The sequence below is a fragment of the Galeopterus variegatus genome, unplaced genomic scaffold, assembly GCF_000696425.1.
Source record: "Galeopterus variegatus unplaced genomic scaffold, G_variegatus-3.0.2 Scaffold4226, whole genome shotgun sequence".
In the NCBI taxonomy this organism is placed as follows: domain Eukaryota; kingdom Metazoa; phylum Chordata; class Mammalia; order Dermoptera; family Cynocephalidae; genus Galeopterus; species Galeopterus variegatus.
Window position 1 is genome coordinate 57499 of NW_007730337.1, and position 25918 is coordinate 83416.

General features: G+C 36.4%; 1 protein-coding gene across 1 annotated transcript in view; it reads right to left on the reverse strand.

Annotated features, from left to right (window-relative positions):
• Window positions 1-25918, reverse strand: part of LOC103602621 (propionyl-CoA carboxylase alpha chain, mitochondrial) — a gene marked incomplete at its 3' end in the record, with an annotated part of 175253 nt that overhangs the window by 47776 nt on the left and 101559 nt on the right. The window contains exons 8-9 of the mRNA XM_008587041.1: window positions 18140-18234; window positions 13828-13978 (exon numbers count right to left, since the gene is read on the reverse strand). Of these exons, the coding sequence (XP_008585263.1) occupies window positions 13828-13978; window positions 18140-18234 (246 nt within the window). The remainder of the gene's footprint in view (window positions 1-13827; window positions 13979-18139; window positions 18235-25918) is intronic.

Consider the following 25918-nt stretch of genomic DNA (forward strand, 5'->3'; position numbering starts at 1 on the left):
AATCCCAAACCTAAAGGTAGTAGACAGAACGAATTAAGATCAGAGCAGAACTAAATGAAATAGAAACCCAAAAAACAATAGAAAAGATCAACAAAACAAAAGTTGGTTTTTCGAGAAGATAAATGATATAGACAAACCATTAGGTAGATTAACAAAAAAAAAAGAAGAGAGAAGACCCAAATAACAAAAATCAGAAATGAAAAGAGAGACATTACAACCGATACCACAGAAATACAAAGAATCATTAGAGACTATTATAAACAACTGTCTGACAACAAATATGAAAATTTGGAAGATATGGATAAGTGTCTAGACACGTACAAACTTCCAAGACTGAACCAGGAAGAGATAGAAAACCTGAACAGACCAATAATAAGCAAGGAGGATTTAAGCAGTAATTAGCAAACTGCCAACAAAGAAAAGTCTGGGTCTCGGGGCCGGCCCGGTGGCGCACTGCTACGGTGCGCCGCTTGGGAGCGTGGTGGCGCTCCCGCGGAGGGTTCAGATCCCACATACAGACCGGTTCCCGCTCACTGGCTGAGCGAGGGGCGGGTGCAGCACTGAGGGTTGCGATCCCGTTGCCGGTCCCGGTCCAGTCCGGGCGCGACACTGAGGGTTGTGGTCCACAGCCGGACACAAAAAAAGACAAAAAGGAAAAAAAAAAAAAAAAAAAAAGAAAAGTCTGGGTCCGGATGGCTTTACAGCTGAATCCTATCAAACTTTAAAGAGGAGTTAATACCAATTCTCCTCAAACTATTCCAAACAATTGAAACAGAAGCTACTCTTCCAAACTCATTCTATGAGGCCTACATAACTCTGATACCAAAACCATATAAAGACACAACAAAAAAAGAGAACTACAGATCAATAGCCTTGATGAACCTAGATGCTAAAATCCTCAACAAAATATTAGCAATCAGAATACAGCAACATATTTAAAAAATTATACAATATGATCAACTGGGATTCATCCCAGGGATGCAAGGATGGTTCAACATATGAAAGTCAATAAATGTGATACATCACATCAACAAACTCAAGGACAAAGACCATATGATTATCTCAGTACATGCTGAAAAAGCATTTGACAAAATTCAACATCCCTTCATGATAAAGACTCTCAACAAATTAGGTATGGAAGGAAAATATCTCAACACAATAAAAGCCATTTATGACAAGCCCACCACCATTCTGAATAGGGAAAAACTGAGGGCCTTTCCCTTAAGAACATAAAAAATACAATGATGCCCACTCTCACCACTTCTATTTAACGTAGTACTGGAGGTACTAGCCAGACCATTCAGGCATGAGAAAGAAATAAAGGGAATCCAGACTGGAAAAGATGAAGTCAAACTTTCCCTATTTGCAGATGACATGACAATATATATAGAAAAACCTAAAGACTCTATCAAAAAACTCCTTGAGCTGGTTAATAACTTCAGTAATGTTGCAAGACACAAAATAAATGCTCCAAAATCAGTTGCATTTATATACTCAAATAATGAATGAACAGAAAGAGAAATAAAGAAAGTAAGCCCATTTACAATTGTCACAAAAAAATAAAATACCTAGGGATCAATTTAACCAAGAGGGTGAAAGACCTCTAAAATGAGAACTACAAACCACTTCTGAAAGAAATTAAAGAAGTCACAAAAAGATGGAAAGATATTCCATGCTCTTGGATTGGAAGAATTAACATTGTGAAAATGTCTATACTACCCAAAGCAATCTACAGATTCAATGCAATCCCCATCAAAATACCAATGACATTCTTCACAGAAATGGAGAAAACAATCTTACCTTTCAAATGCAATAACAAAATCTTACCTTTCAAATGCAATAGCCAAAGCAATCCTGAGCACACACACACACACAAAAAGCCAGAGGCATAACACTAATGGACTTCAAATTATACTACAAAGCTATTATAACCAAAACAGCATGGTACTGGCATAAAAATAGACATTCAGACCAGTGGAGTAGAATTGAGAACCCAGAAATCACCCCTCAGGCTTACAGCCATCTGATATTGGACAAAGACAACAAAAATCTACATTGGGGTAAAGATTGCCTCTTCAACAAGTGGTGCTGGGAAAACTGGATATCCATATGCAGAAGAATGAAACTAGATATGCATCTCTCACTGTACACTAAAATCAACTCAAAATGGATTACAGACTTAAGTATAAGACCTGAAAATGCAACATTACTAAGGGAAAATATGGGTGAAACCCTCTGCAACTAGGTCTGGGTACAGACTTTATGAACATGAGCCCAAAAGCACAAGCAGTAAAATAAAAAATAAACAAATGGGATTATATCAAACTAAAAAGCTTCTACACAGCAAAGCAAACAATCAACAGAGTGAAATGACAACCTACAAAGTGAGAGAAAATTTTTGCTAACTATGCATCCAACAAGGGATTAATATCCATAATATACAAGGAACTTGAACAATTATACAGTAAAAAAAAAAATAACCCAATTAAAAAATGGGCAAGAGAACTGAATAGACATTTTTCAAAGGAAGACATACAAATGGCCAGCAGGCACATGAAAAAATGCTCAACATCACTAGACATCAGGGAAATGCAAATTAAAACTACCTTGAGATACCACTTCACCCCAGTTAGACTGGCTATAATCAAAAAGACAGTGAATAACAAATGCTGGCGAGGGTATGGAGAGAAGGGAACATTCCTACACTGTTGGTGGGACTGTAAATTAGTACAACCACTATAGAAAACAGTATAGAGGTTTCTCAAACAACTACAGATAGATCTTCCATATGATCCAGCAATCCCACTTCTGGGTGTACACCCAGAGGAGGGGAAACCATCATGTTGAAGGCATACCTGCACTCCCATGTTCATCGCAGCTCTGTTTACAATAGCCAAGACATAGAACCAACCTAAATGTCCATCAATGTATGACTGGATAAGGAAATTGTGGTATGTATACACCACGGAATACTACTCAGCCATAAACAAGAATGAAATTCTCCCATTTGCAACAACGTGGATGAGCCTGGAGAAACTTATGTTGAGTGAAATAAACAAAGCACAGAGGGACAGATATCACATGTGCTCACTCATAAGTGGGAGCTAAGAGAGAAAGAAGGAAGGAAAGAAAGACCATAGTAGTGCGTTGGACTTGCAGAGGGAGAAAACATTCCTTGGGCTACAAAGAGGAGTGGGGGATAAGGGGGAGGGAGTGAGATGTTAGAGATAATTGGGCAGGGGACATGGGGTACAAACACAATTTGTGGTAAGCGGTATGCTGCCAGTATGAACCTGGCCCTCACATCACGGGTACGAGGGGTGACAATCAGCTTTGTATCTTCTGAATATTCATAACCAATTTAAAAAAAGAAAAAAGAAATAATATCAAGAAACAGAACATAAATACAAAATGACAACATGAAAGAAAAGCTACAAGCTTTAGAGGGTATATCCAGCATACCTAAGTTGCAAATAACAGGAGTCTGAGAAGAAAGCAATTGAATAACAGAAGAAACTTTCTCTGTAATGAAGAAATACTTTCATTTGCACACTGAAAGAGGACATGGAGTAAACGGCAGGGTTGATGGCTATAAACACATACCTAGGCATATCCTGGTCAGAAAAAAAAATAATAATCCCTGAAATCCAATGATTAAAGAAAAATTGGGCCAGCTTTCAGAGAGCAAGAATACATTACTTACAATGGAAAAGAAAATATTAGAAGCTAGAACACAGAAAAATTTATAAACTACTGGAAGACAAGAACTGAAACCCAAGAATCCTATATTCAGTCAAAGTATCATTCCCCTTTCAGGGCCACAGAAACATATTTGAGGATGTGATATACGGAGCATATATTCCACATGCTCCAGCTGAGGAAATTTTATGAAAAAATGTTCTAAAGAAACAAATGAACTTGAGGGAAAAAAATCTCAAAAAAGGGGAAGGATGGAGAAGATACAATAAATAATGAAAGATGTATCTAGAAGTGTATATATAGGAGCTAAAAAAGGAGGTTGGAAACAGAAGAGATAAACTACAACAGGAAGTCAAAAATAGCTTAGAAGTATAAAATTATTTTAACAAATCTTTAGTGTTGGAAAGTCAGGGGAATTAGCTATATCACCTTTACACAATAGAGAAAATGTCTGTCTAAATAGGAGAATAAACATAAATAAAATTTTAAAGAATAACAGAATTTCTAATTTATCAATGGGAAACAGGAATAATTATAAATTTAATTCAAGCAACAAACAGAAGAAAAGGAAAAACAAAAAAATGGAAAACAGAAAAAAAAATACTTTTAAAACACAAGTGAAGAATAAATAAAATCAAGTATTTAAAATGAGGACTAAATTTTCACACTAAAAGAGAGTGCCAGATTACGTTTTTCAAAAATTATATCTAACTCAAAAAAAAAAAAAAAACAATTAAAACAAGTGGTAAAGAAGGCTTTAAAATAAAGGAACAAGCAAACAAAAACAAAACAGGAAAAGATACAACATGAATCAAGGTATAATTTAAGATTAAAACATTTAAACATGATAAAGATATAAAATGACAAAAGGTACATAATTCATGTAGAATAATCATAAATCTATACAAATTATATTGTAGATAATATGTAAACATTAGAAATGCAAGAAAAAGTTAAAGATGTACATACACTGAAGTAGTAACATGAGATTATATAATACCTAATATTTGTGTTAAAATACTCCAGCCAAGAGAGGAAAAATGCAAGGAAAAGGTGGCAAAAGTCGAACGACACTGGCAAAGCAAATACAAAGCTGACTAGGTCACATATTCACGGGGCTTTACCATAGTACTGTCACCATTCTTAAGTACTTTTGTACATGTAAAAATTACCATGAGGAAAAGAAAGTGAGACAGACAGACACATAAAGGGAGGGAGGAAAAGAATGAAGAGAGGGAAGGAAAAGAAAAAAGACAAAGGAAAGAAAAAAGAGGGAAAGAGCCAAGAAAAGAAATGCAAGGATGTCTTTGATGCAAGGATTTTTAGGGCAGTGTAACTATTCTGTATGACACCATAACGGTGGATATATGTTCATTATATATTTGTCAAAACTCACAGAATGTATGACACAGAGTTAACCATAGTGTATACTACACACTTTAATTAAAAACAATGTATCAATAATGTCTCATCAGTTGTAACAAATGTACTACACTAGTGCAAGATGTTAATAGTAGGGAAAACCCGGGTGGAGGGCAAGTGAATATGTATATGGGAACTCTCTCAACTTACCACTCATTTTCCTGTAAGTCTGAAACTGTTCTAAAAAATAAAATTAACTTTTAAAAATTAAATTATGATGAAAACCTTCATATATCTATTTCTGAATCAAACTGATTTAATTTAGAAAAAGAAAGAAAAAAGAGAAAGGATATAGGGGAATTGAATAAAATAACTGATAATCTTGATTTTTTTTTTTTTTTTTTTTTCCAGCTGGCCAGTTCAGGGTGGAGGATCTGAACCCGTGATCTTGGTGTTATCAGCACCATGCTCTCCAAAGTGAGCTAATCAGCCAGCCCAATAATCTTGATTTTTACTAGAAGATATTCTGTCATAAAATACTGAAGATCTACCATAGAAAGATGTTTAAAGGCCTATCATTGAGAAATATATCAGTAGGAGATGATTCACCTCTGAGTTCTAATTTTTAAAGAACAGATAAAGACCACTATTAATTTAACCAGACCCTAGAAAAAGAAATATACTCCCACAATTCGTTTCAAAAAATATGCATAACTTTATTACTCAAATCTGGTAAAGACACTTTTTTTTAAAAAGTAAAAATTAAAAATAAAACATTGCACACAAAATCCAGCAAAATGCCAAAAGGAAAATCACTATGTCTAATTAAAATTTATTTCAGGAATGTAAATGAAATGTACCAAAAGAGTCTATTATGTTCATAAATTAAAAGATAAAAACAATTTTTCCTTATCAGCAGTATTCAGGAGACAACTCAGCAGTTTTGGCCACAACTAGAAGATCTTACAAGCTTCCTAAGAAAGAAAATTTTTAAACAAAGGGTCAAGAATCAGAATAGGTCTCAATATCAACAAGAGAAACTAAAAGCAAGCAATGCCAAGGTTTTTAAAATGTGGAGAGAAAATTATTTCAAATACAGAATTCTACACTCAAAATTCTATAAGAAGGGCCGGCCCAGTACAGTGCGCCGCTTGGGAGCATGGTGGCGCTCCCGCCGAGGGTTCGGATCCCACATTCAGACCGGTTCCCTCTCACTGGCTGAGCGAGGTGCGGGTGCAACACCGAGGTTTGTGATCCTGTTGCCGGTCCCGGTCCGGTACGGGTGCGACACTGAGGGTTGCGATCCGTTGCCGGACACGAAAAAAGACACAACACCGAGGGTTGTGATCCCGTTGCCAGTCCCGGTCCGGTACGGGCGCAACACTGAGGGTTGCGATCCGTTGCCGGACACGAAAAAAGACAAAAAGGAAAAAGAAAAAAAATTCTATAAGAAAACATAGATTTCTCTTCTCTTAGCAGTGCTGGCTGTTCCCTGCTCAAAGGTGCAGTTATCTACCCACCCTACATATATCAGTTCAAGGAGTTTTCCCTCTTCCACATGATCTCTCCTCTCTCCATTCCTTTATTTCATATGTTTTGGTAGTTACTCAAGGGATAATATTTTGTCAAGCCAATAACATGCTGATTAGCTCTATTTCAAACCCCATAATTTTAAAACCTGGTTTAATGTTCTTCAAGTGTGAGGGTAACCTTATTACCCATCTAAGAATTCAAAAAGTGTATTACCCACAGATCTATCTATAAATAAATTCTAGTTTAAGAAAAAAACCAAACCGAAACAAAAAACCAAAAAAGCCTAAGCATAAGGTGAATCAAAATGAAGAACTAACTAATCGTGAAGCTCTGATAAGATGCTGACAGCGACCATGAAAACAAGTTAAAATACAAAAGATGAAACCCCTGGAAGAGCCATGTCTACAGATAAGAGAGTAAATATTATAATAATGTAAAATTAATAATAAAAATAGCAAAAATGAAGAGTTAGGGAAGAAATATGGCAGTTTAATACAAATACACCAATTTCCACTAATTTTTATAAAAGGGAAACTGTTTCCTTTCAAATTGAAATATGAAAAAGATACAAAAATATAAATGTTTTTATAACAAGTTTTCTTCTTATTAAGAACATATTTCAGGAATTAATATCTCTGTGGAAAATTGCAAACATTTATTGAATAGTTCAGCAATTCCATTATCTTTGTTTCTTTTTCTTCTTTAAATATAAATATAAATATTAACTATGAATAAATAAAATATAAAATAAGCTGATCCAATAAGTTAAATTTTCATATGGAAAAATAAGAGTAAGGAGAAAGGAATAGTTCTACTGGATATTATAAGATGTAGATATAATATCTAAAACATGCGGTACTACCACATGAATAAGCAGAAAGGTCAAAAAAAAGAAAATGGTCAAATTACTGATCTTCATAGATGTGAGAATTCAATACGTAATGAAGGTCACACTTCTAGTTAGTGCAGAAAAGACTAATTATTCAATAATTGTTGAAACAGGTAGCCATTTGAAAATAAATAAATAAAATTAATTCCAATGATGCAAAGATTTCACTATGAAAGATGAAATACATACTAAAAGAAAACAGAAGAAAAATGTTTTATTTATCATGGAGTAGGGAAAGCCTAACTATGTTACAATATCAGGAATCATAAAAGAGAAGATTTAAAAACTCAACTCTATACAAATAAATTTCTGCATAAAAAGAAAAAAACAATATACAAAGTCAATAAGAAAGGCAACAAACAAGGGGAAAATACCTACAAGTCAAATCTGTTATGTTTTTATATCTGTATTTATTTGTTGATCCTGCCAGGGAAGAAATGGTTTCTGAATCAGAGACAGAGCAAATGTTTACTCACAGAGCATCTTAATATTCCCCATATTCCAATCTTCCATGAGCTGATACTATTCAACAAAATGAGAAATTAAAATTATTCAAGCACATTACAAATACTTCATTAAAACAGCATTTTAGCGAAATCATAGTTCTTGGTAGAGTATTTCTCCATCTCTCTATTAATCTGTCTTTTGAACGCACAGAGGTGAGCTGAGTGAGAGAGCTGACGAGAGGAGATGCGAGTGTGTGGGTAGACAGACTGTGAGCGTCTCCTACAAGAACAGAGACCAGTCCAAGCAAAGGGATGATGTGATAAGGCACTCAGGGGTCAAACTGAAAGGCACATTCAGGGAAAACCAAAGGAGTCCCTCCTAGCTTGTACACAGAGATTGGCACTGGCAAGAAACAGGCCTCTGAGGGGAGATGAGGGCCACAAAAAGGAACCCATAGAGTGATGCAAACACATTCAAATTTTATTTGTAAGCAACAGAAAAACAGTGATTTAAATAAATAAATAAATAAAGCAAATATATATGAGGATAGCATAGATAATTCTTTTTTTAAAGTATAGATAATTCTGATCATGAACTCTGACCAAATTGAGAACAAAACCAGTCAACTGAAACAAGCACTTATGCACCAAACCTGGTGACTTTCTTAGTATTAGATGTCTTAATGGAGAAACTATATTGTTATTTCAAACTTAACTCTTAAGGAAATTAAGCAAAGTGAAGATGCTACTCATATTTCTGCTACCAGGAAAAACATACACGTTCTAAAGCTGGAAAAAGTGACAGTTCAATCAGGAAATTCAAAGAAAAAAAATAGAACAAAGAAAATTACAGCCTTCCGTGCTCAAAATGAAACTCTAATTAGAAATAACATATATCATAGAAAAAGAATTTGCTGAATGTGCCTTAAGTATTATAATTTAAGGTTAGTAAAAAATTTGAAAGAGAAAATTTACTATTAAAAGAACATCTGAATTGTTTAAAAAATATCAGAAAGAAATCTTTGAAATATATAAGATGGCTTTCTGAGTACTATGAAGTCCAAGATTCTTTGATCGTGCTCCAATTAAGTTATATCCTCACCACTGAATATCCCCATCACACAGATACTTTCTAAAAAAGTCAAAGTTAATTTCTTCTGGTAACTGATAGGATCACAGTCACTGGAAGTAAATACAAGAGAGAAAAGAAATATAATTAAACATTAAATGGAAGACAAATGTATCAAAGTATTAAATATAAAAATATTAAATAGCACAGATTTAGGTATGGTCATATATCACCTTTTTTGAAGGTTTAGAATATAGTTTCCTAGCAAGCTATCAAAGATACAAAACATAGGTACTTAGATGATTTTGACCAACTGCATAGAATTATTTGATACACATATCAACTATTGGGTCTTACAACAAAAACCACCATAGGACAAACTTGAAAAAACTTTCAAGTCTGGGCTGAGATAAATGAGCTCAAATAAATGAGGGGAAAAAAAAAAAAAAAAAAAACAACCAAGAACACAGTAACAAACTGCCCTTAAAAAGAATGTTGTTTATTTATTCTGTAAATATTGGTAAGTGCCTCAATTAAACAATCTTGTATCTCTTGTGTCTGGAATAAAATACTAATGTTTTGTAGTCACTTCAATAATAAAGTCTCCACTTTAATAAAAAGACATGATTTCCTGGTTAATTATCCAAATAAATATACTTAGTTATAAAGACATATTTTTAATCAAAATCATATTAATCTCCAAAATCTGCCATTTCTCAAGATATTCACAAGAACAGAATACAGACTAAAAAGGTGATTTCAAAGGAAGTATTATAAAGTTTTGAACAACTACAGAATTAATACTTACATGAATGCTACAAATATTTACAATATTCGTCTCAAAATGCACTAGATACCTCTTTCTGCCAAACTAAATGAAAATTAACTCCATATTTGACAGTTATACAATTACAATGTTTTTAATTTTTTAAATACAACTTATAGATTAAAACTTTGGTGCTTATATCTACGTGAAAACAATGAACTGGTACTCAACCTTCCCTCCAAACTCTAGGATCGTCTCCTAAACTGCAGAAGACAGAGAGTTAAAAACCCTATTCCCAGACTCCCTTGTAGCTGAGGTTCTCCATGTGACTGGTGAGGTTCCGGAGGTGTCAGTCAAGAGTATATGCATGAGATTTGGAAAGAAAAAGTTAAGGCAGCAATGGGGCACAGGCCATCACTATTCCACCCACTTACTGTTTTGGAGGGTGTTTGAGAGTTAGGGCATAAATTTATTTAATCTACAGGAATAATGTACCTCTAAAGCCATTAGCTTGGGACTTGTGCTTACAGTTACTAAGGACTAGATAAGAGTTGAGGGATGGGAGGAGATCTTCCTAAAAACATTAAATGGTAAAAATACAGGAGAGAATTATCAGCCAAAATCCAAAAGATGAAAACACAAAGATGTAAACCCAACAATCAACACCATTTTTGCTCTAAAGGCATTTGCCTCTCCAGGAAAAAACACTATGAATCTAAGCTATATTTTTGGTGGCATCAGAATTTAAAAATATAACCACAAAGATGAGGGACCACCAAAAATGAGAATATTGATATACCACCCCCCCTGTAAGTGGAGGCCATAAAGGAATGCAATCTCAAGAGTAAACTGGAATAAAACCAACCATTTTCTAGAACTGCAGCTGGGCTTTGTATCCCCTTGGGAGTCCAAAGCACCTCACGCTTTGAGTTTAGCTTGCTGTAGTCACAAAATACTAATATTTACAGGCATGTGGCAGAAAAAAATTGAAAATCTCTATAAGAAAGAGTCCATCATCCTAGGTATCAATTTATTAATAAAAACAATTTTTTAAATAACCAACATACAGTCAAAGATAATGAAGTACACAGGAACTAAACATCATAACCAAGAAAGAGTATATACAACAGACAATACAAATAGAAGACTTCAGAAATTATCAGACACATACTCAAAAACAACTAAGCTAATTATTTTCAAAGAAATAAAAGCCAAAGTTAAAAATTTGGATAGAAAATGAGAAAAGATAAAAAGTATTGAATCATATTTTTTAAAGAACCAAATAGAAATTCTAGAACTAAAATAGAAATAAGTGAAATTAGAAACTCAATGGGTGATTAACTAATTAAATATAGCTCAAGAGAAAGTAAGACAGGTCAGAGAAATTATCCAAAAATATGAAAAACATCAAAAGAGGGTTAAAAAACACAAGAGCTATATTAAGGAGATCTAACATAAAAGTTAAGTAAATATATTTATACGAGGGTACTCCAAAAAATTCATGGCAGGATTCATGTTATCTTTTAATTCTATTTTTCCCTAAATTTTTGAAGTATCCTCATACATATACACATAAATATACATATATATATATAGTATTTTTATATTATAAAAAATTACGCACTGCTTACAGAGACACATGTAAAATGTCTGAAAACAGATAAGGCGGAGATTAAACCATGAAGAAAGATATACCACGTAAAAGATAACCAATGACAAAAAAACCAGAAAACTATCTCGAGAGCCCAGACCATAGATTCCCTGCCATGAGAGGAGCGGCAGGATCATTGAAGAAAACCCATGTCAACGTGTCAAGGACACAAGGACTAAAGAAAACAGAAAACACCCCTTCTGGGGCCGGCCCGGTGGCGCACTGGATAAGTGCGCCGCTTGGGAAGCGCGGCGGCGCTCCCGCCCGAGGGTTCGGATCCCACATACAGACCGGTTCCCGCTCACTGGCTGAGCGAGGTGCGGGAGCAACACCAGGGGTTGCGATCCCGTTGCCGGTCCCTGGTCCGGTGCGGGGGCGACACTGAGGGTTGCGATCCGTTGCCGGACACGGAAAAAGACAAAAGACAAAAAAAAAAAAGAAAACACCCCTTCTGCAACCCCCAGCTGGCTAACCCTGCTCCAAAGGGGTCTACCTCTCAGAAAAAGCATGAGCATGAAGATAGACCTTCTGTGAAATACAGGATCAGAGGAAAATCCTAAAGCTATGGATGGAATAGGAATGGAGAAAAACCCTCAGGCAACCCAGTGGTGCATAAAGGATAACCATAGCAACAGAAAAATAAAAAAGCTCTACTCAGCTCATGTCTGCAGTGATTTAACCACCCCTTCCCACCCTTTCTAAAGGCCTAATGGAAGAAGAATTGATCCCATTTTCAGGCATCAGTATGTTTCACCTCAGTCTCTTCTGTCCTATGGTCTGTTAGCCATCAGATCATAATCCCACCGACTCACCCACCCCAGTCATAGGCAACCCCTAACCTGTTTTCTGGCCCTATAGACCACATGTGTTTCCTGAATGCGGTCTGGATTAAATAACATCCCCAAAATTCACGTCCACCCAGAATCTGTGAATGTGACCTTATTTAGAAAGATGATCTTGGCAGATGTAATCAAGTTACAATAAGGTCATACTGGAGTAGGGTGGGCCCTAAATCCAATATGACTGATGTCCTTACAGAAGGAGGGAACTTTAGACACAGAGATATACAGGGAGAAGGCCACGTGACAACTGAGGCAGAGATTGGAGTAGTGCTGCCACAAGCCAAGCTACATCAAGGAGTGTTGGCAACCATCAGAAGCTAGGAGAGAGGCATGGGGCAGATTCTCAGAACTCCAGGAAGGAACCAAGTCTGCTGACACCTCAACTTTGGCCTCATGAAATGTGAGAGAAGAAATTTCTGCTGTGTTAAGTCACCCAGTTAGGATTGATTGTTATGGCAGCCCTAGCAAATTAGTACAAATTCCATAAAACTGGAAGCAAACTAAATATCTATATAAACTGAATAAATAAATAAATTGTGGCATTTTCTTAAAAGAATAATCATCCAGGAGTTATAGAAAACAACATAGCTGAATCTCACAAACATAATGCTGAAAAAAGAAGCCAGGCACAAAAGAATACATACTACACGATCCCATTAATACAAGAGTACATCAAAAAATTCATGGAAAAATGTAACCCATGAACTTTTTGAAGGACCCTAATATAAAGTTAAAAAAAAAAAAAAGACAAAATTAGTTACACTGCTTAGTTTGCTTAGGTGTGCTTAGCTCAAAGGAAGAAAATTCAGTCAGAATAGGAGATAGCTCTAGAGAACATGGAGGGGGAATAATTGGAAAGGAGAAGAAAATGGGGGATGGGGTAAAAAGTGCTGGCATTTTTGTACTTCTAGATCTAGCTAACGTTTACATGGATTTGGGCTTTATGATAATTTGTCGAACTACACATTTGTGTTTCATGTACTTTTCTATATGTATATAGTTCGTAATTTATGCAAAAGAAAAAAACAGAAAAAGGAAGAAAACAAAGCCACCAGTTATAGCATCAGAACTAAGGAAGTATTACCCTAAAGCCAACAGTTCGAGTCAGCCACTTGATTTCCCAACCTCATCATAACTGTGGCAGGGGCGGCAGTTCCTCTGGGAGCCTGGTTGGGAGGTGTAGTTGTGAGAGTCACTCCCAGAAGTTCCTTCTAGGTACCCTTCCTTCTTCCACCCCTTCTGAAGATTTTATAAGCATTTAATCCTTTCTATTTATAATATCTAGAGTAATTTCTCTTAACAGCACATGCACTCTGACAAATACAGTTCATCCAGAAAGGTTTAAACACAAACTGAAGTAGACTTTCCAACATGAAGCATTAGCAGTAACAAAGCAGGAAGGCTAGACACTGACCTAGAAATTAACGGGATACTTACCTGTCATTCCTAACAGATATTTTATGCATAAACATAAAAACTAAATCTTGATTTTTAACTTTTATAAAACAAAAAGGGATGGGTGAGGAAGGGTATAGAGGGATAGAGAGGAATAAAAACCAGTTTTTGTTACCTGAAGTCTCGTATTCATTTCCAAGAAGTAAAAATTCTTTTTGGAGTCCACAAGGAACTCTACGGTTCCAGCAGAGGAATACTTTACTGCTTTGGCGAGAGCTACAGCTTGTTCTCCCATCGCTCTTCGAGTTTCAGCATCCAAAAAAATGCTACAAATACAGAAAGCACTTGTCTACATTTTGAAGAAAACTCAAGCTATCTTTTATGTGTATTATATAAAAATTTTCTTAAACTTTACTCAGACATAGATCATCTATTTCAATTTAAGAGTTCAAAATGTTATATGCTTTATATATGTTTTGTAAGACAGGTTCAGCATCTCTAACCAGAAAATCCGAAATAGAAAATGCTCCAAAATCTGAAGCTTTTTGAGCACCACCATGACACTCAAAGGAAACACTCATCAGAGCATTTAGAATTTCGGATTAGGGATGCTCAACCAGCAAGTATAATGCAAATATTCCAAAATCAAAAAAAAAAAAACATCTAAATCCGAAACACTTATGGTCCAAAGCACTCGGCTATGGGATCTCAACCCATATATGTTTATTGTATTATTAAGTATAAAATGCTTAAATAAATCAACTTCAGATTTTTGTAAAACTAACATTTGAACTTTTCAGATTATACTGCAACTTCAATCCATTTATAAAACATACAAATACTTTTCAACTAGTAAAATTTAACATATATGAGGGTACTTCCAAAAGTTTATGGAAAAATAAAATTAAAAGTTAATACAAATCTTCCCATGAACTTTCTGAAGACCCCGTGTATATTCAGAATTGTTCCAAGCTAAAACTGGGAGAAAAATAAATTCTTAGAAACTAATACAGGCAATCCTCCTTATTCATGGATTCCATATTTGCAAATTTGCCTACTTGCTAAAATGTATTTGTAACTCTAAAATCAATACTTGCAGCACTGTTGTGGCCACTCATGAACAAGTACAAGGAGGTGAAAACCCTGAGACTCCAGTAAGCTGAGGCTGAGCACAGAGACACTCTGCCTTCTTGTTCCATGCGCATATTGAACAAGTATCCTGGCCAGGGTCTGCTTAGTGCCATCATGTTTTTTGCATTTTTTGTGTCTTTTTAGCAGGAGAGATTTAACTGTTTAAAATGGTCCCCAAGCATCATGCTTAAGTGCTGGCTGGTGTTCCTAAGTGCAAAGCGGCTGTGTGTGCCAAGCTTGGTTCAGGCATGCATTATGTCCTGTAGGCTGCGGTTGTGAATTCATTACTAATAAATCAACAATAGATATTAAATAAGGTGCCTTTCAACAGAAACATCCATAAAACAAGGTTATCTCTACACTTCCCTTAGGAGCAATAGTTCAGTATTCACTAATACAGCGATCACAGTGCCTTTAGAGAACATGACTGCCACAAATAACAAGAATCAACTATACATCCAGTAAATCCTAAAACTTGTTTCAAAACACCAAAATCACCTTCCAGCAGGCAAGTAAAGTTAAAATGTTCTCAATGAACCCTGAAAAAAATAACAGCAAATCATTTCTGCATTTTCACAGATTTCGCTTCTTTGCAAGAAAGGCTCTGAAAAAACAAAACATTAACTACTTTTCTACTTGTGGATTAAAATTATTCTCAAATGAGTAAGATTTAGATGACATGTAAAATTTTTCTACACAGCAGTATAATGAACTTGCATATATCTGTCTCTAATATGCAACAATTAATTAACAGAGCCACTCTTGATTTATCTATGCTACGTGTGCACTTTTCTCCCAGACCCAACCCATTTTCTTTCTTTTAATTTTAAAGCAAATCCCAAATTAGGTATCATTTCATCTGTAAGACTTCCATCTCTTTTTCTATAAGTACTCTTTAGTATTCACACTTAAAAAAATAACAAGAACTCCTTTATAGCATTTAATATCCAGTTAATATTCAAATTTCACTGATTACCTCATAAATCTATTTTTACAGCCAATTTCTTTGAATCAGTCCCGGCACTGCATTTGATTGGTTTTTATATCTTAAGATTCTTTCCATCTGTACTGCCCCTCACCATTTTTTACCCCAAGACCTGGTCATTTTCTTCACATTCTTGGTTTTGCAGCATGCAACCTCATAGTGTCTTTTAACATTCATATTATATTTCTATTTTGTATAAACTGCTAGTTAGATCTGGAGCCTTGATTAGATTCAAGTTGGACTGTGGTGGGGGTGGGGGCAAGAATACTTCACAGATGCGAAGTGTACTTCTTACTGTCTCCCTTACAGTGATGCTAGGATTAATCGATGGGTTCAGGTGTTATAAATCTTATTTACCTATTATAAATAGTCCTGCATTAACTTAATGGATATATATGTAGATGACATTTCAACAATATCTGGCTGACAAAACTAATGCAACCAAAAGAAGAAAACCTAACTAAAGATTAATGTCACAATATGTTGGAGGATCTCAGTGCATTTGAGTAAAACTATTTTTGCCCTGCTTGGTCTTGTCCTTCCACTTATCATAAACCTTGTTAGTGATACTCGGAGGTATGAGCAACCTTTACCATTGCCCTCAAAGCACAAGGAAACATTCTTCCTCTAGGAACTGAATACTACATATTCCATTTTGTTTTAAAACTACACATTTTCATTTATTTTACATATTAATATTTATTTTAATATTTCACAGTGCACAAATACATAACAAGTCAACTATTAATGATCAGTTCTAGTTTTTTTATCTTGATTTGATTCCTACTACTTCAAAATTTCCTTTTTTCTAAATTGAGATGTTCACATAAAAAAAACAACATTTGTAAACAGAGAGAAGAAACAAATAAAAATCATGCCTCAAGGTTCCCAGTCTGTGAAAAATTTCTATCCCAGGTAAGACTTGAGTAGGTTTTGAATAAAAAGAGAGTTAATTGAATTGAAAGTGATAAGGCAGGCAAGAAAACACAAAACTGCAAAAGAAGTTTGTCAGAGACTACTACTTTTCCACCAGCACCCTTTCTCCCCTTGTCTCACCTTTTCTCCCCTTGTCTCTAGAATTTTAGCTGACTATGTGGTTGTTTTAGGAAAAAAGACATTTCCAAGCTAAGTGCCCAACTTTAGATCAACACCAAGTATTCAACGCTGGCAGCTTCGGGAGCCTTCCTAAAGACACAGGCAGAGCATTCCCTTTGCCTTTTCTTCTTCCTTCCTCCTCATATTCTGGCCCCAGGCCATGAGACAGAGGGCCACATCCCACGTGGGCTACAACAGGCAGTTCTTCATAGCATTGTGGCTGGTTTCTAAGCGTACACCTTTCAAGAGACAGGAAGTGGAAGCTGGCCGTTTCATAAGGCCTGGGCCAGAAACTGGTACAGCACCACTTCTACGTATGCTATTGATCAGGCAGTCACAGACCACAGAATCAAGGGGAGAGGACCCAGATTCTTCCCCTCACTGCTCAATGAGAGAAGTGTCAAAGGATATGGGGAACATGTTTTAAAACTATTATACCATACAATATTTTTAAAAACTAATATGCAAGGATACTTCAAAAAGTTCATGGAGAGATTTGTATTATCTTTCAATTCTATTTTTCCATGAAATTTTGTAAGTACCTAGTAACTAAAATTGGGTTTAATTTTTACCATTATCCTGTGATTAAAAATTCACTCATATTCACACTTATTCTTTTCAGAAATTATACCCACATTATATATCAAGATATTCTAGCTATGCTGATTCTTGGCTGTATTTCTTAGTGCCTGGTAATTAAAATTAACTATATCCACCCAAATGGGGATTTTTAAGAAGAGACAGAATACCAGAGTATATACAAATACCAACCTAGCATAAAATTAGAAATGCAGCTCCATGAAATCGCTACACCAAACACATGAAAGGTGGCCCACAGAAGCAGCCAAAGTGACTCTGATAAGTCAAGAAATTTCCAAGAACCATGCCCCAGAAGCTCTTTCATGGCAGGATAAATTCATGATCAACTTTATGAAACTTTTGCCAACATGAGAGCCTAGAAGGCATATATTGCAGAAATTCTATGAAAAACCAATAGATTCTATACTACCTGGAAGCCTGTAGAAGTCACAGTTGGCTGTCTACTCAACTTTCTCCTCTAATAAAATTCCATTTCTTTTGCAAGTATTCTCTCACTTTTATGCACTAAAGGTACTGAGGAAGATCAAGAGACAAATTCTTAATCATAAAAAAACAAGTATGCATTAATAGAGTCTACATAAATATTAAAGCAATTTTAGCCAATAAAATGAAAAAGAAATATTAAAAAGTACATAAAAGCAGCCTGTTCTATAAATGTTCATTGGGAAAGTCTTACCTTGGTGCTTCCTCTACCACTTTCTGATTTCTTCTCTGAATTGAGCACTCTCTTTCATTAAGCCACAAAGCATTCCCGTGTTTATCACCTAAAACCTGAAACAGCAATGCCATTTGAGAAAACACATAGCCACACCCATAGAGTACATGCCCAGTTAACATTTGCAAACTCAGTATCTCTTGGTTTTTAATATTCAAATCTCATAGAACATATGTACCTCTCAAACCATTCTTTTGGTTGATATTAATAGAAAAAAACTTTATATTTACAACCCCAAAACTAAGTAAAACATTTTCATCAAAAAGATTTTAGAGGGCCGGCCCGGTGGCGCACTGCGCTAGTGCGCCGCTTGTGAAGCGCGGCTGCGCTCCCGCCGAGGGTTCGGATCCCACATACAGACCGGTTCCCGCTCACTGGCTGAGCGAGGCGCGGGAGCAATACCGAGGGTTGCGATCCCGTTGCCGGTCCCGGTCCGGTACGGGGGCGACACTGAGGGTTGCGATCCGTTGCCGGACACAGAAAAAAGACAAAAAAAAAAAGATTTTAGAAAAATATTCTCATGTTACATTTCAAATACAGTGAATAAAACATCAGAATCAATTGTACAAATTTTGTGAAGGACACAGTGTCAATAAAGGGAATATATGTTCTGAATGTCAATGGTGCTTAGGACAGCCACCACAGAGTTATTACAATACATCTGTTTATTGTTAACATTATTAAATGTTTGTTGATCAGGAAATGATACTTTATGCTTTTACATCCAATATGTAGTCTGTTCTTTATATACGAATATCTTTACTATGGTTTATTTTGTTACAGGAAACTAGTAAAAGGTCTGGGGTTAATGTATAACACATTATGATATTTCCCATTTGAAATAATAGGAAATAAGCTGGGATTGCCAGATAAAATATAAGACACCCAGTTTAAATTTGAATTTCTTATAAACAATGAATAAATTTTTAGTAAAATTATTAGTTGAATAATTTTTTAATAAAAAGTATGAATGGGACATACTTTTATTTTAAAAAAAAATAGTGTTTATCCGGAATTCAAATGTAACATGTATCTTTATCAGCTAAATCTGGAAACTCCAAAACAGGTTCTTCATTAATGTTTTTGTCTAGAATGTCTGACTTTCAGAAATGGATTAATTGATTTTCAGGATTAAGGAGATGTATATTTTTAAATGCATATGTTAGGATCACAGAGGTAAGACCTGCTTTAGAATCCAAAAGATTGGACATTAATTTTAGCTCCAAATAGCTATGCAACCCCCTGGACAAATCATTCTGTTTCTTCATGCTTTATAAATAGCAGATAATGTCATCTAAATATTTTATATGGCTGCTGAAAAAAATCAAATCAAAAAAGACCATGGTTATAGCAGGTATAGTAAGCTACAAAATGAATAGTTAACATATGACTGCAAAGTTAATTTTTATGAATAAAACCTATCTAAAATTCAAGAATGAATCCAAGCAATGAAGGAAAATACTAAGGAAATGCCAATAAGTTAGAATCTTACTCCTAAGATTCAAAGGTGGCTACATGAAATAAATCTAAAATATTTTAAATCATTATAATAACTCTCAACCTCTTTTTTTTATTCTGATTGATAAGGAAGCGAAAGTAGCATTTCTTAGTGTCTAAGAAATAAAGCTAACATAACCAAGAATTCTCAGAAGTATTTCCAATTATAAAATATTAGATTCATATATAGAATAACAGTTTTTCTCTAAATTATGTATAGTCTCCCAGTTCAGTTTACAAAGTTCTGTGCATTTAGTAGGCATTCAACTAAAGGGACTTGATGATGATTTATTCCATTTAATAAATGAGGGGCTAAGTAACCAGAAAATATTATGAATAAAAGGACTTGTTAATCCTTAAATGCATTATGAGTTTTTTTAAACTTTTAATATAGCCCTTTACCGAAGTACCTGTACTAAATATGGAAAAATCCCCAAGCTATACTGTTTCCTGAAAAAAAGCTTCATTATGATAGACTGCTCCATATAATTCAAGCCCATTAGCATTCCCGGACCCAGCCCAGAAAATGCCAGTGGTCCCTGGCTGAGAAACACTGATTTAAGCCACACAGAGTAGTGCCATTCACAGTGCCAGCACAGTTTCAGTATGGGAAAGGATGAAGTACATGACAGCTCATGTAAAAAAAAATAACAGGCGATAAACATATTTATTTCATAGACTACATATGGATGGATATTCAAGAAACAGTAACAATGCTCACATCCAGGGATAGAAATCAGGGGACGTGGATACAGGGTAAAAGGGTTATTTACTTTTTGCTGAAAATACCCTTTGTTGTGTGCACAAATACCTAATATAAATAAATAAATGAAAGCTGAAGAAAAAAAGGTAAATTTTAAAACGTTCCAAGTATAGTTCTGATATGGGAAACATTTGTGTTGCATTTTCAGCTATGTTTAAAAATACCACCCAGATTGTATGCCATGGCAAATAAAAATAAACCAGAAAGCTGACACAGATATATAATTAACACAAACTAACAAACATTTATTGAGTATTAGTACTGTGAAAGACAATGGGCTGGTTTCTGGGGATAACAAATGAATAAGACCTAGTCTCCACCTTCAAGGATCTTGTGATCTATCAGGAAACTCAGATATCTAAAGATAAAATAGCATAAGTGATTTCCAGTGTGGAAAAAGTGCTAGGTGGGGGATTATAGTGAAGAAAAAATTTAATTCTGCTCCTAGGATCTTACAGAAAACACAACCCTAACACTTTCCCTAAATTACAGACTTAAAAATCCAACCGAGACTGGCCGGTTAGCTCAGTTGGTTACAGCATGGTGCTGATAACTCCAAGGTCCAGGGTTCCATCCCTGCACTGGCCAGCTGCAAAAAAAAAAAAAAAAAAAAAAAAGTCCAACTACCCACTCAACACCTACACTTTGATATCTAATGGGCATCTCAACCTTGATTTCTCCAACTTATAACCTGTTTTTTCTCCCAAAATATGCATTTCCCACTATCTTTCCCATCTCAGTAAAAAGACAGTCCCATTCTTCCAATTTCTCAGGCCAAAACCCTAAAGTCATCTTTGATGCCTTATTTTTCTCTTATACATCACATCTTCCTTCACAATATATCCAGAATTCAATCATGCCTCACCATCTCTACTGCCAACACACTGGCCCAAGCCAACATCATTTCTTGCCAGAATTACTGCAAGAACCTCCTAAGGGATCTCTCAGCTTCAATTCCTGGCTTTCAGTTGCTAAGAACCAGTGACTACTGTGTGCCTCCCTTTTACAACCTTGGTGAATGGGGGGATTTATTGCAGTGTCATATCCTTTTCTCATCATTGTTTGTTGGATAAGTGGGTGTCAGACTGTCCTTAAATTCAGAGGTCCTTGCAGCAGCAGAACTGTTCTTAAGCAATCATACACAAGAAGTCTCACCCAGACCTGGACCAAATTTGAAGGGAGACCCTGGTCTCGGAAGGAAGGTGGGTATATTGTTTACGGAAGGATATGATCATTGGGGGCCCAAGAATGAGTTGTGGTAGCTTCTATCCCAATATGTTCCCCCAGACAACACAAATCCTGATATTCCCACCCTTGTATAATCCCAAACAGCAAGGATTCTAGGCTGGCCAAGTAGCTTGAAAAATTTGACAAAAGTCATTCTGTACCAGTTCTGAGCCTAAACCTTAAAAAGGCAGGACAGCTATTTCAAGTATCTCTGACCAGTGACTTAAGAATTCTGAAAATCCTTGTAGAAATGCCACATGGAGAAGCAATGTGGATGCCCCAACTTCATAGCAAAAGGCCCTACTGTGCCAGCGTCTCAGCTGAGCTCAGTCTTCATGCCATCCCTCCAAGGTACCTGACATCCCACCTTCCAAATCAGTCAAGCTCCAACATGACTGCTGCCCTGAAGAATACTGTGAGAAGAAAAAGAAATGCCCAGATGAACCCAATCAAGCCACAGAATCATGAGAAATACAGTGGACCCTTGAACAACATGGGTTTCAACTGCACGGGTCCACTCACACATTTTTTTCCAATAAATATACTGTATTCGAAAAATTTTGGTTAGGTATGTGATGAATTCATGACATACCTAACCAAAGGGTCAAGTAGCCTACTAACAATAGGCTATGAGTAGTTAACTAGTTAAGTTTGAGAGGAGTCAAAAGTTGCACGCGGAGCCCACTTCATTCCCCAGCCCGTTGGGGCTGCTGCATGAGCCCAAGATGGGGCCCCATTTCCCTGTCGGCCTCATTGCCACCTTTCTTGAACTGGAGTCCTGCCCAGGCAGCTCCATGCTCTGCCCTGGGGCTTGGGAGGTGACCTCTGTGGGTTCCATATAGCCTGAGAGCCCACCAATCTTGACCCTACACCTGCCCCTTAGGGGCAACTTCTAGGAGATCGAAGGCCACAGACCTTATTCCCAGTGGTCTGCCAAAGCCTCACACACACTCACAGCGTTGATTCCGAAAGACAGAAAGTATCGCCCCTAACCCTACAACCCACCACCATTCTTGACTCTCACCCCAGGGGGTGGGGTCCTTCCCCACTCTTCCACCCTGCTGCAGTTCTAGACGCCCTGTCTCCACCAATCCCACAAAGCTCAATAAATACTAAGAGATCTGCTGGGAAAAAAAAAAAAGTAATACTCAGATTTTCTACTGTGTGGGGACAGAGGGGTGTTGTTCAATGGTCAACTGTAGTTAAATGTGGTGTGTGTGTGTGTGTGTGCTTTCTTCTTATTGTGGCAAAATAATACAACAACATGAAATTTACCATTTTAACAATTTTTAAGTGTACAGTTCAATGGCATTAAGTACATTCACATTGTGGTGCAGCCTTAAATCTTGTTTTAAATCACTGCATTTTGAGGTAGTTTGTCACTTAGCAAAAGATAACCACAACATAAATAAAATAAAAAAGTAGATTTATTCAAGGTCAAAATACAAAAATCAATTATATTTCTATACATGAGCAACAAACAATAAGTAAATGAAATTCAGAAAATAATGCTTATAATAGCATCAAAATTATCAAATACGTAGAAATAAATCTAATGAAAGATATACAAAACCTCTATACTCAAAACTACGAAACAGTTCTGAGAGGAATTAAAAAAGACTTAAATAAATGAAGAGATATTCCAGTTCATCACTTGGAAAATTCAATATTGACGATTAGACAATTCAATATTGTTTTTTTTTTTTTTGGTCTTTTTCCGTGTCCGGCAACGGATCGCAACCCTCAGTGTCACGCCCGTACCGGACCAGGACCGGCAACGGGATCACAGCCCTCGGTGTTGCTCCCACGCCTCGCTCAGCCAGTGAGCGGGAACCGGTCTGTATGTGGGATCCGAACCCTCGGTGGGAGCGCCTCCGCGCTTCCCAAGCGGCGCACTATAGCAGTGCGCCACCGGGCCGGCCCCGACAATTCAATATTGTTAAGATGTCAATTCTCCCCAGAATAATCTCTAGATTCAATAATTCCAAATCCAAATCCCACTGTGGGGGGAGGGGGGAGTGGCAAGGGGAAACAGGTCGACAGGTAAAGTCTAAACTTTACATGGAAATTCAAAGAATCTAAGAGCCAAAACTCTCTGAAGAAAAACAATAAACCTAGAGCACTACAGTACCAGATCTCTAGACTTATTGTAAAATGAAAATAATGATAACAATGACCAAATCTCCCTTAATTTACAAATGGTCACTGCCATAAATGTGCTCAACATCAATACTTATCAGTGTAATGCAAAGAAAATAAGGAGATACCATCACACATCCACCAAGATAGCTAAACATTTAAAAAACTGAGAATACAGAGTACTGAAAAGGATGACATCAAAGGAAAGAAACTCTTCCATACTGCTCGTGGGAGTATATGTTAGCACACACACAAGAGCTGCTAAAACTAAACATAACCCTACTATGTAATCCATCGATACCTCTTCTCAATATATCCCAAAGAATGTATATGTCTATAAAAAGACGTAACAGTTTATTCATAATATTAAAAAACTGGAAACAACCTAACGATCCATCAACAGGAAAATGAATAAATTGAGGGTCATTCAAACAATGAAACACCACAGAACAATTTTTAAAAGCGAATGATAATACAGGGTCTTATGGAAGAATCTGAAAGATACGATGTTGTGTGAAAGAGAACAGACATACGAAGTTTGAAAATAGACAAAACTCATCTATGATGTTAGATGTCACAACAGTTACCAGTAATGGCCGAAGAGAGAGATTGACTGGGAAGGGGTATGAAGAACTCTTTTGGTTTAAATGACCCATACCTAGATCTAGTCGGTCATTATATAGTTATACATGTGTATAAAAATTTTATTGTATTGTACACTTAAGATTTGTGGACTTTGGGCCGGCCCGGTGGCGCACTGCTACAGTGCGCCGCTTGGGAAGCGCGGTGGCGCTCCGGCCGAGGGTTCGGATCCCACATACAGACCGGTTCCCACTCACTGGCTGAGCGAGGTGTGGGAGCAACACCGAGGGTTGCGATCCCGTTGCCGGTCCCGGTCCGGTACGGGCGCGACACTGAGGGTTGCGATCCGTTGCCGGTCACAAGAAAAGACAAAAAGGAAAAAAAAAAAAAAAAAGATTTGTGGACTTCACTGTATATATGTGATATCTTAATTTAGAAAATCTAAAAACAAAAACCCAACAATCAAAAACATAACCTACTAGCTTCAGAAAGAAATACATCATCATGTTCAATGTTTTTAAACTACCAACTAATTATATATGTTTGCACATTTTTTTTCCTACTGTGGAAAATGTGAGGATCTACATGAAGATTTTTCTACCCATATGTAATACCTATGCAAAGTTATCATGAAACTGAAAAAACTGACTTTGAATATAGGACTTTGTTATTTTATAACCTCATCACAAAGAACAAGGTCAGAAAATAACCCTTTATTTAGTTTGATGATTCTCAATCCACACCAAATTAAAATAAAAATATACTTAAAATTTCATGATTTTTAACGTGATATTTATTATCAGTTGTAATGGTAAAGTATCAATTCATAGTCGTAATGTGTAAAATTAGCACAAAGGCATTTTAAAAAAATGGAAACTTCAGCAGACTTGTTCTTTCCTTCTATGTTTCATTTCAAAAAAACCTGTTTTCTTTTGCCGAAATCGACTTCCCCACAACCATTTTAATGGTTGAAGTAAAATCTTAATCTGATTAAAAAAGATGATTTATTCTTCTCTATACAACCAGCTCCTAGCAGAACACCTGTGCAGCAAGGCACACAGACATTTGGTGAAGTAAAAAGGCACAGTAGTCCAGGACAGGCACTCTTCCTTTAAAAATAACCCAAAATAGCTCAGTCTTAAAAGGGGACTGGAAGATGGCGACGGGACTGGAGCGGCCATGCCAGGAGACAGCGCGACCCTGAGAACTGTGCGCTGTGATACCAGAGTACTATTTGCATTTCCAAGAGCAGCAAAAAACGAATAAATCTTTCAACAACGAACCTACAACGACAAACAAGCAACAACAGGTTCGAGGTTTTAGGGCCGACACAAAAGAAGACTCCTGAGAGTGCCCAAGCCCTGCTGCGGGTTCAAGCGAGCAGCCCGAGACAACAAAGGCTAAGTAAATCAGCTGAGACGACACAGAAATGGAGTGGAAGGCGCCAGACCGGCCCAACTCTGCAAGCTCTATCCTATAGAACAAGAAGCCCTTGAAATGAATGTCAGGGAATTTCGAGTGTTAATCCTAAA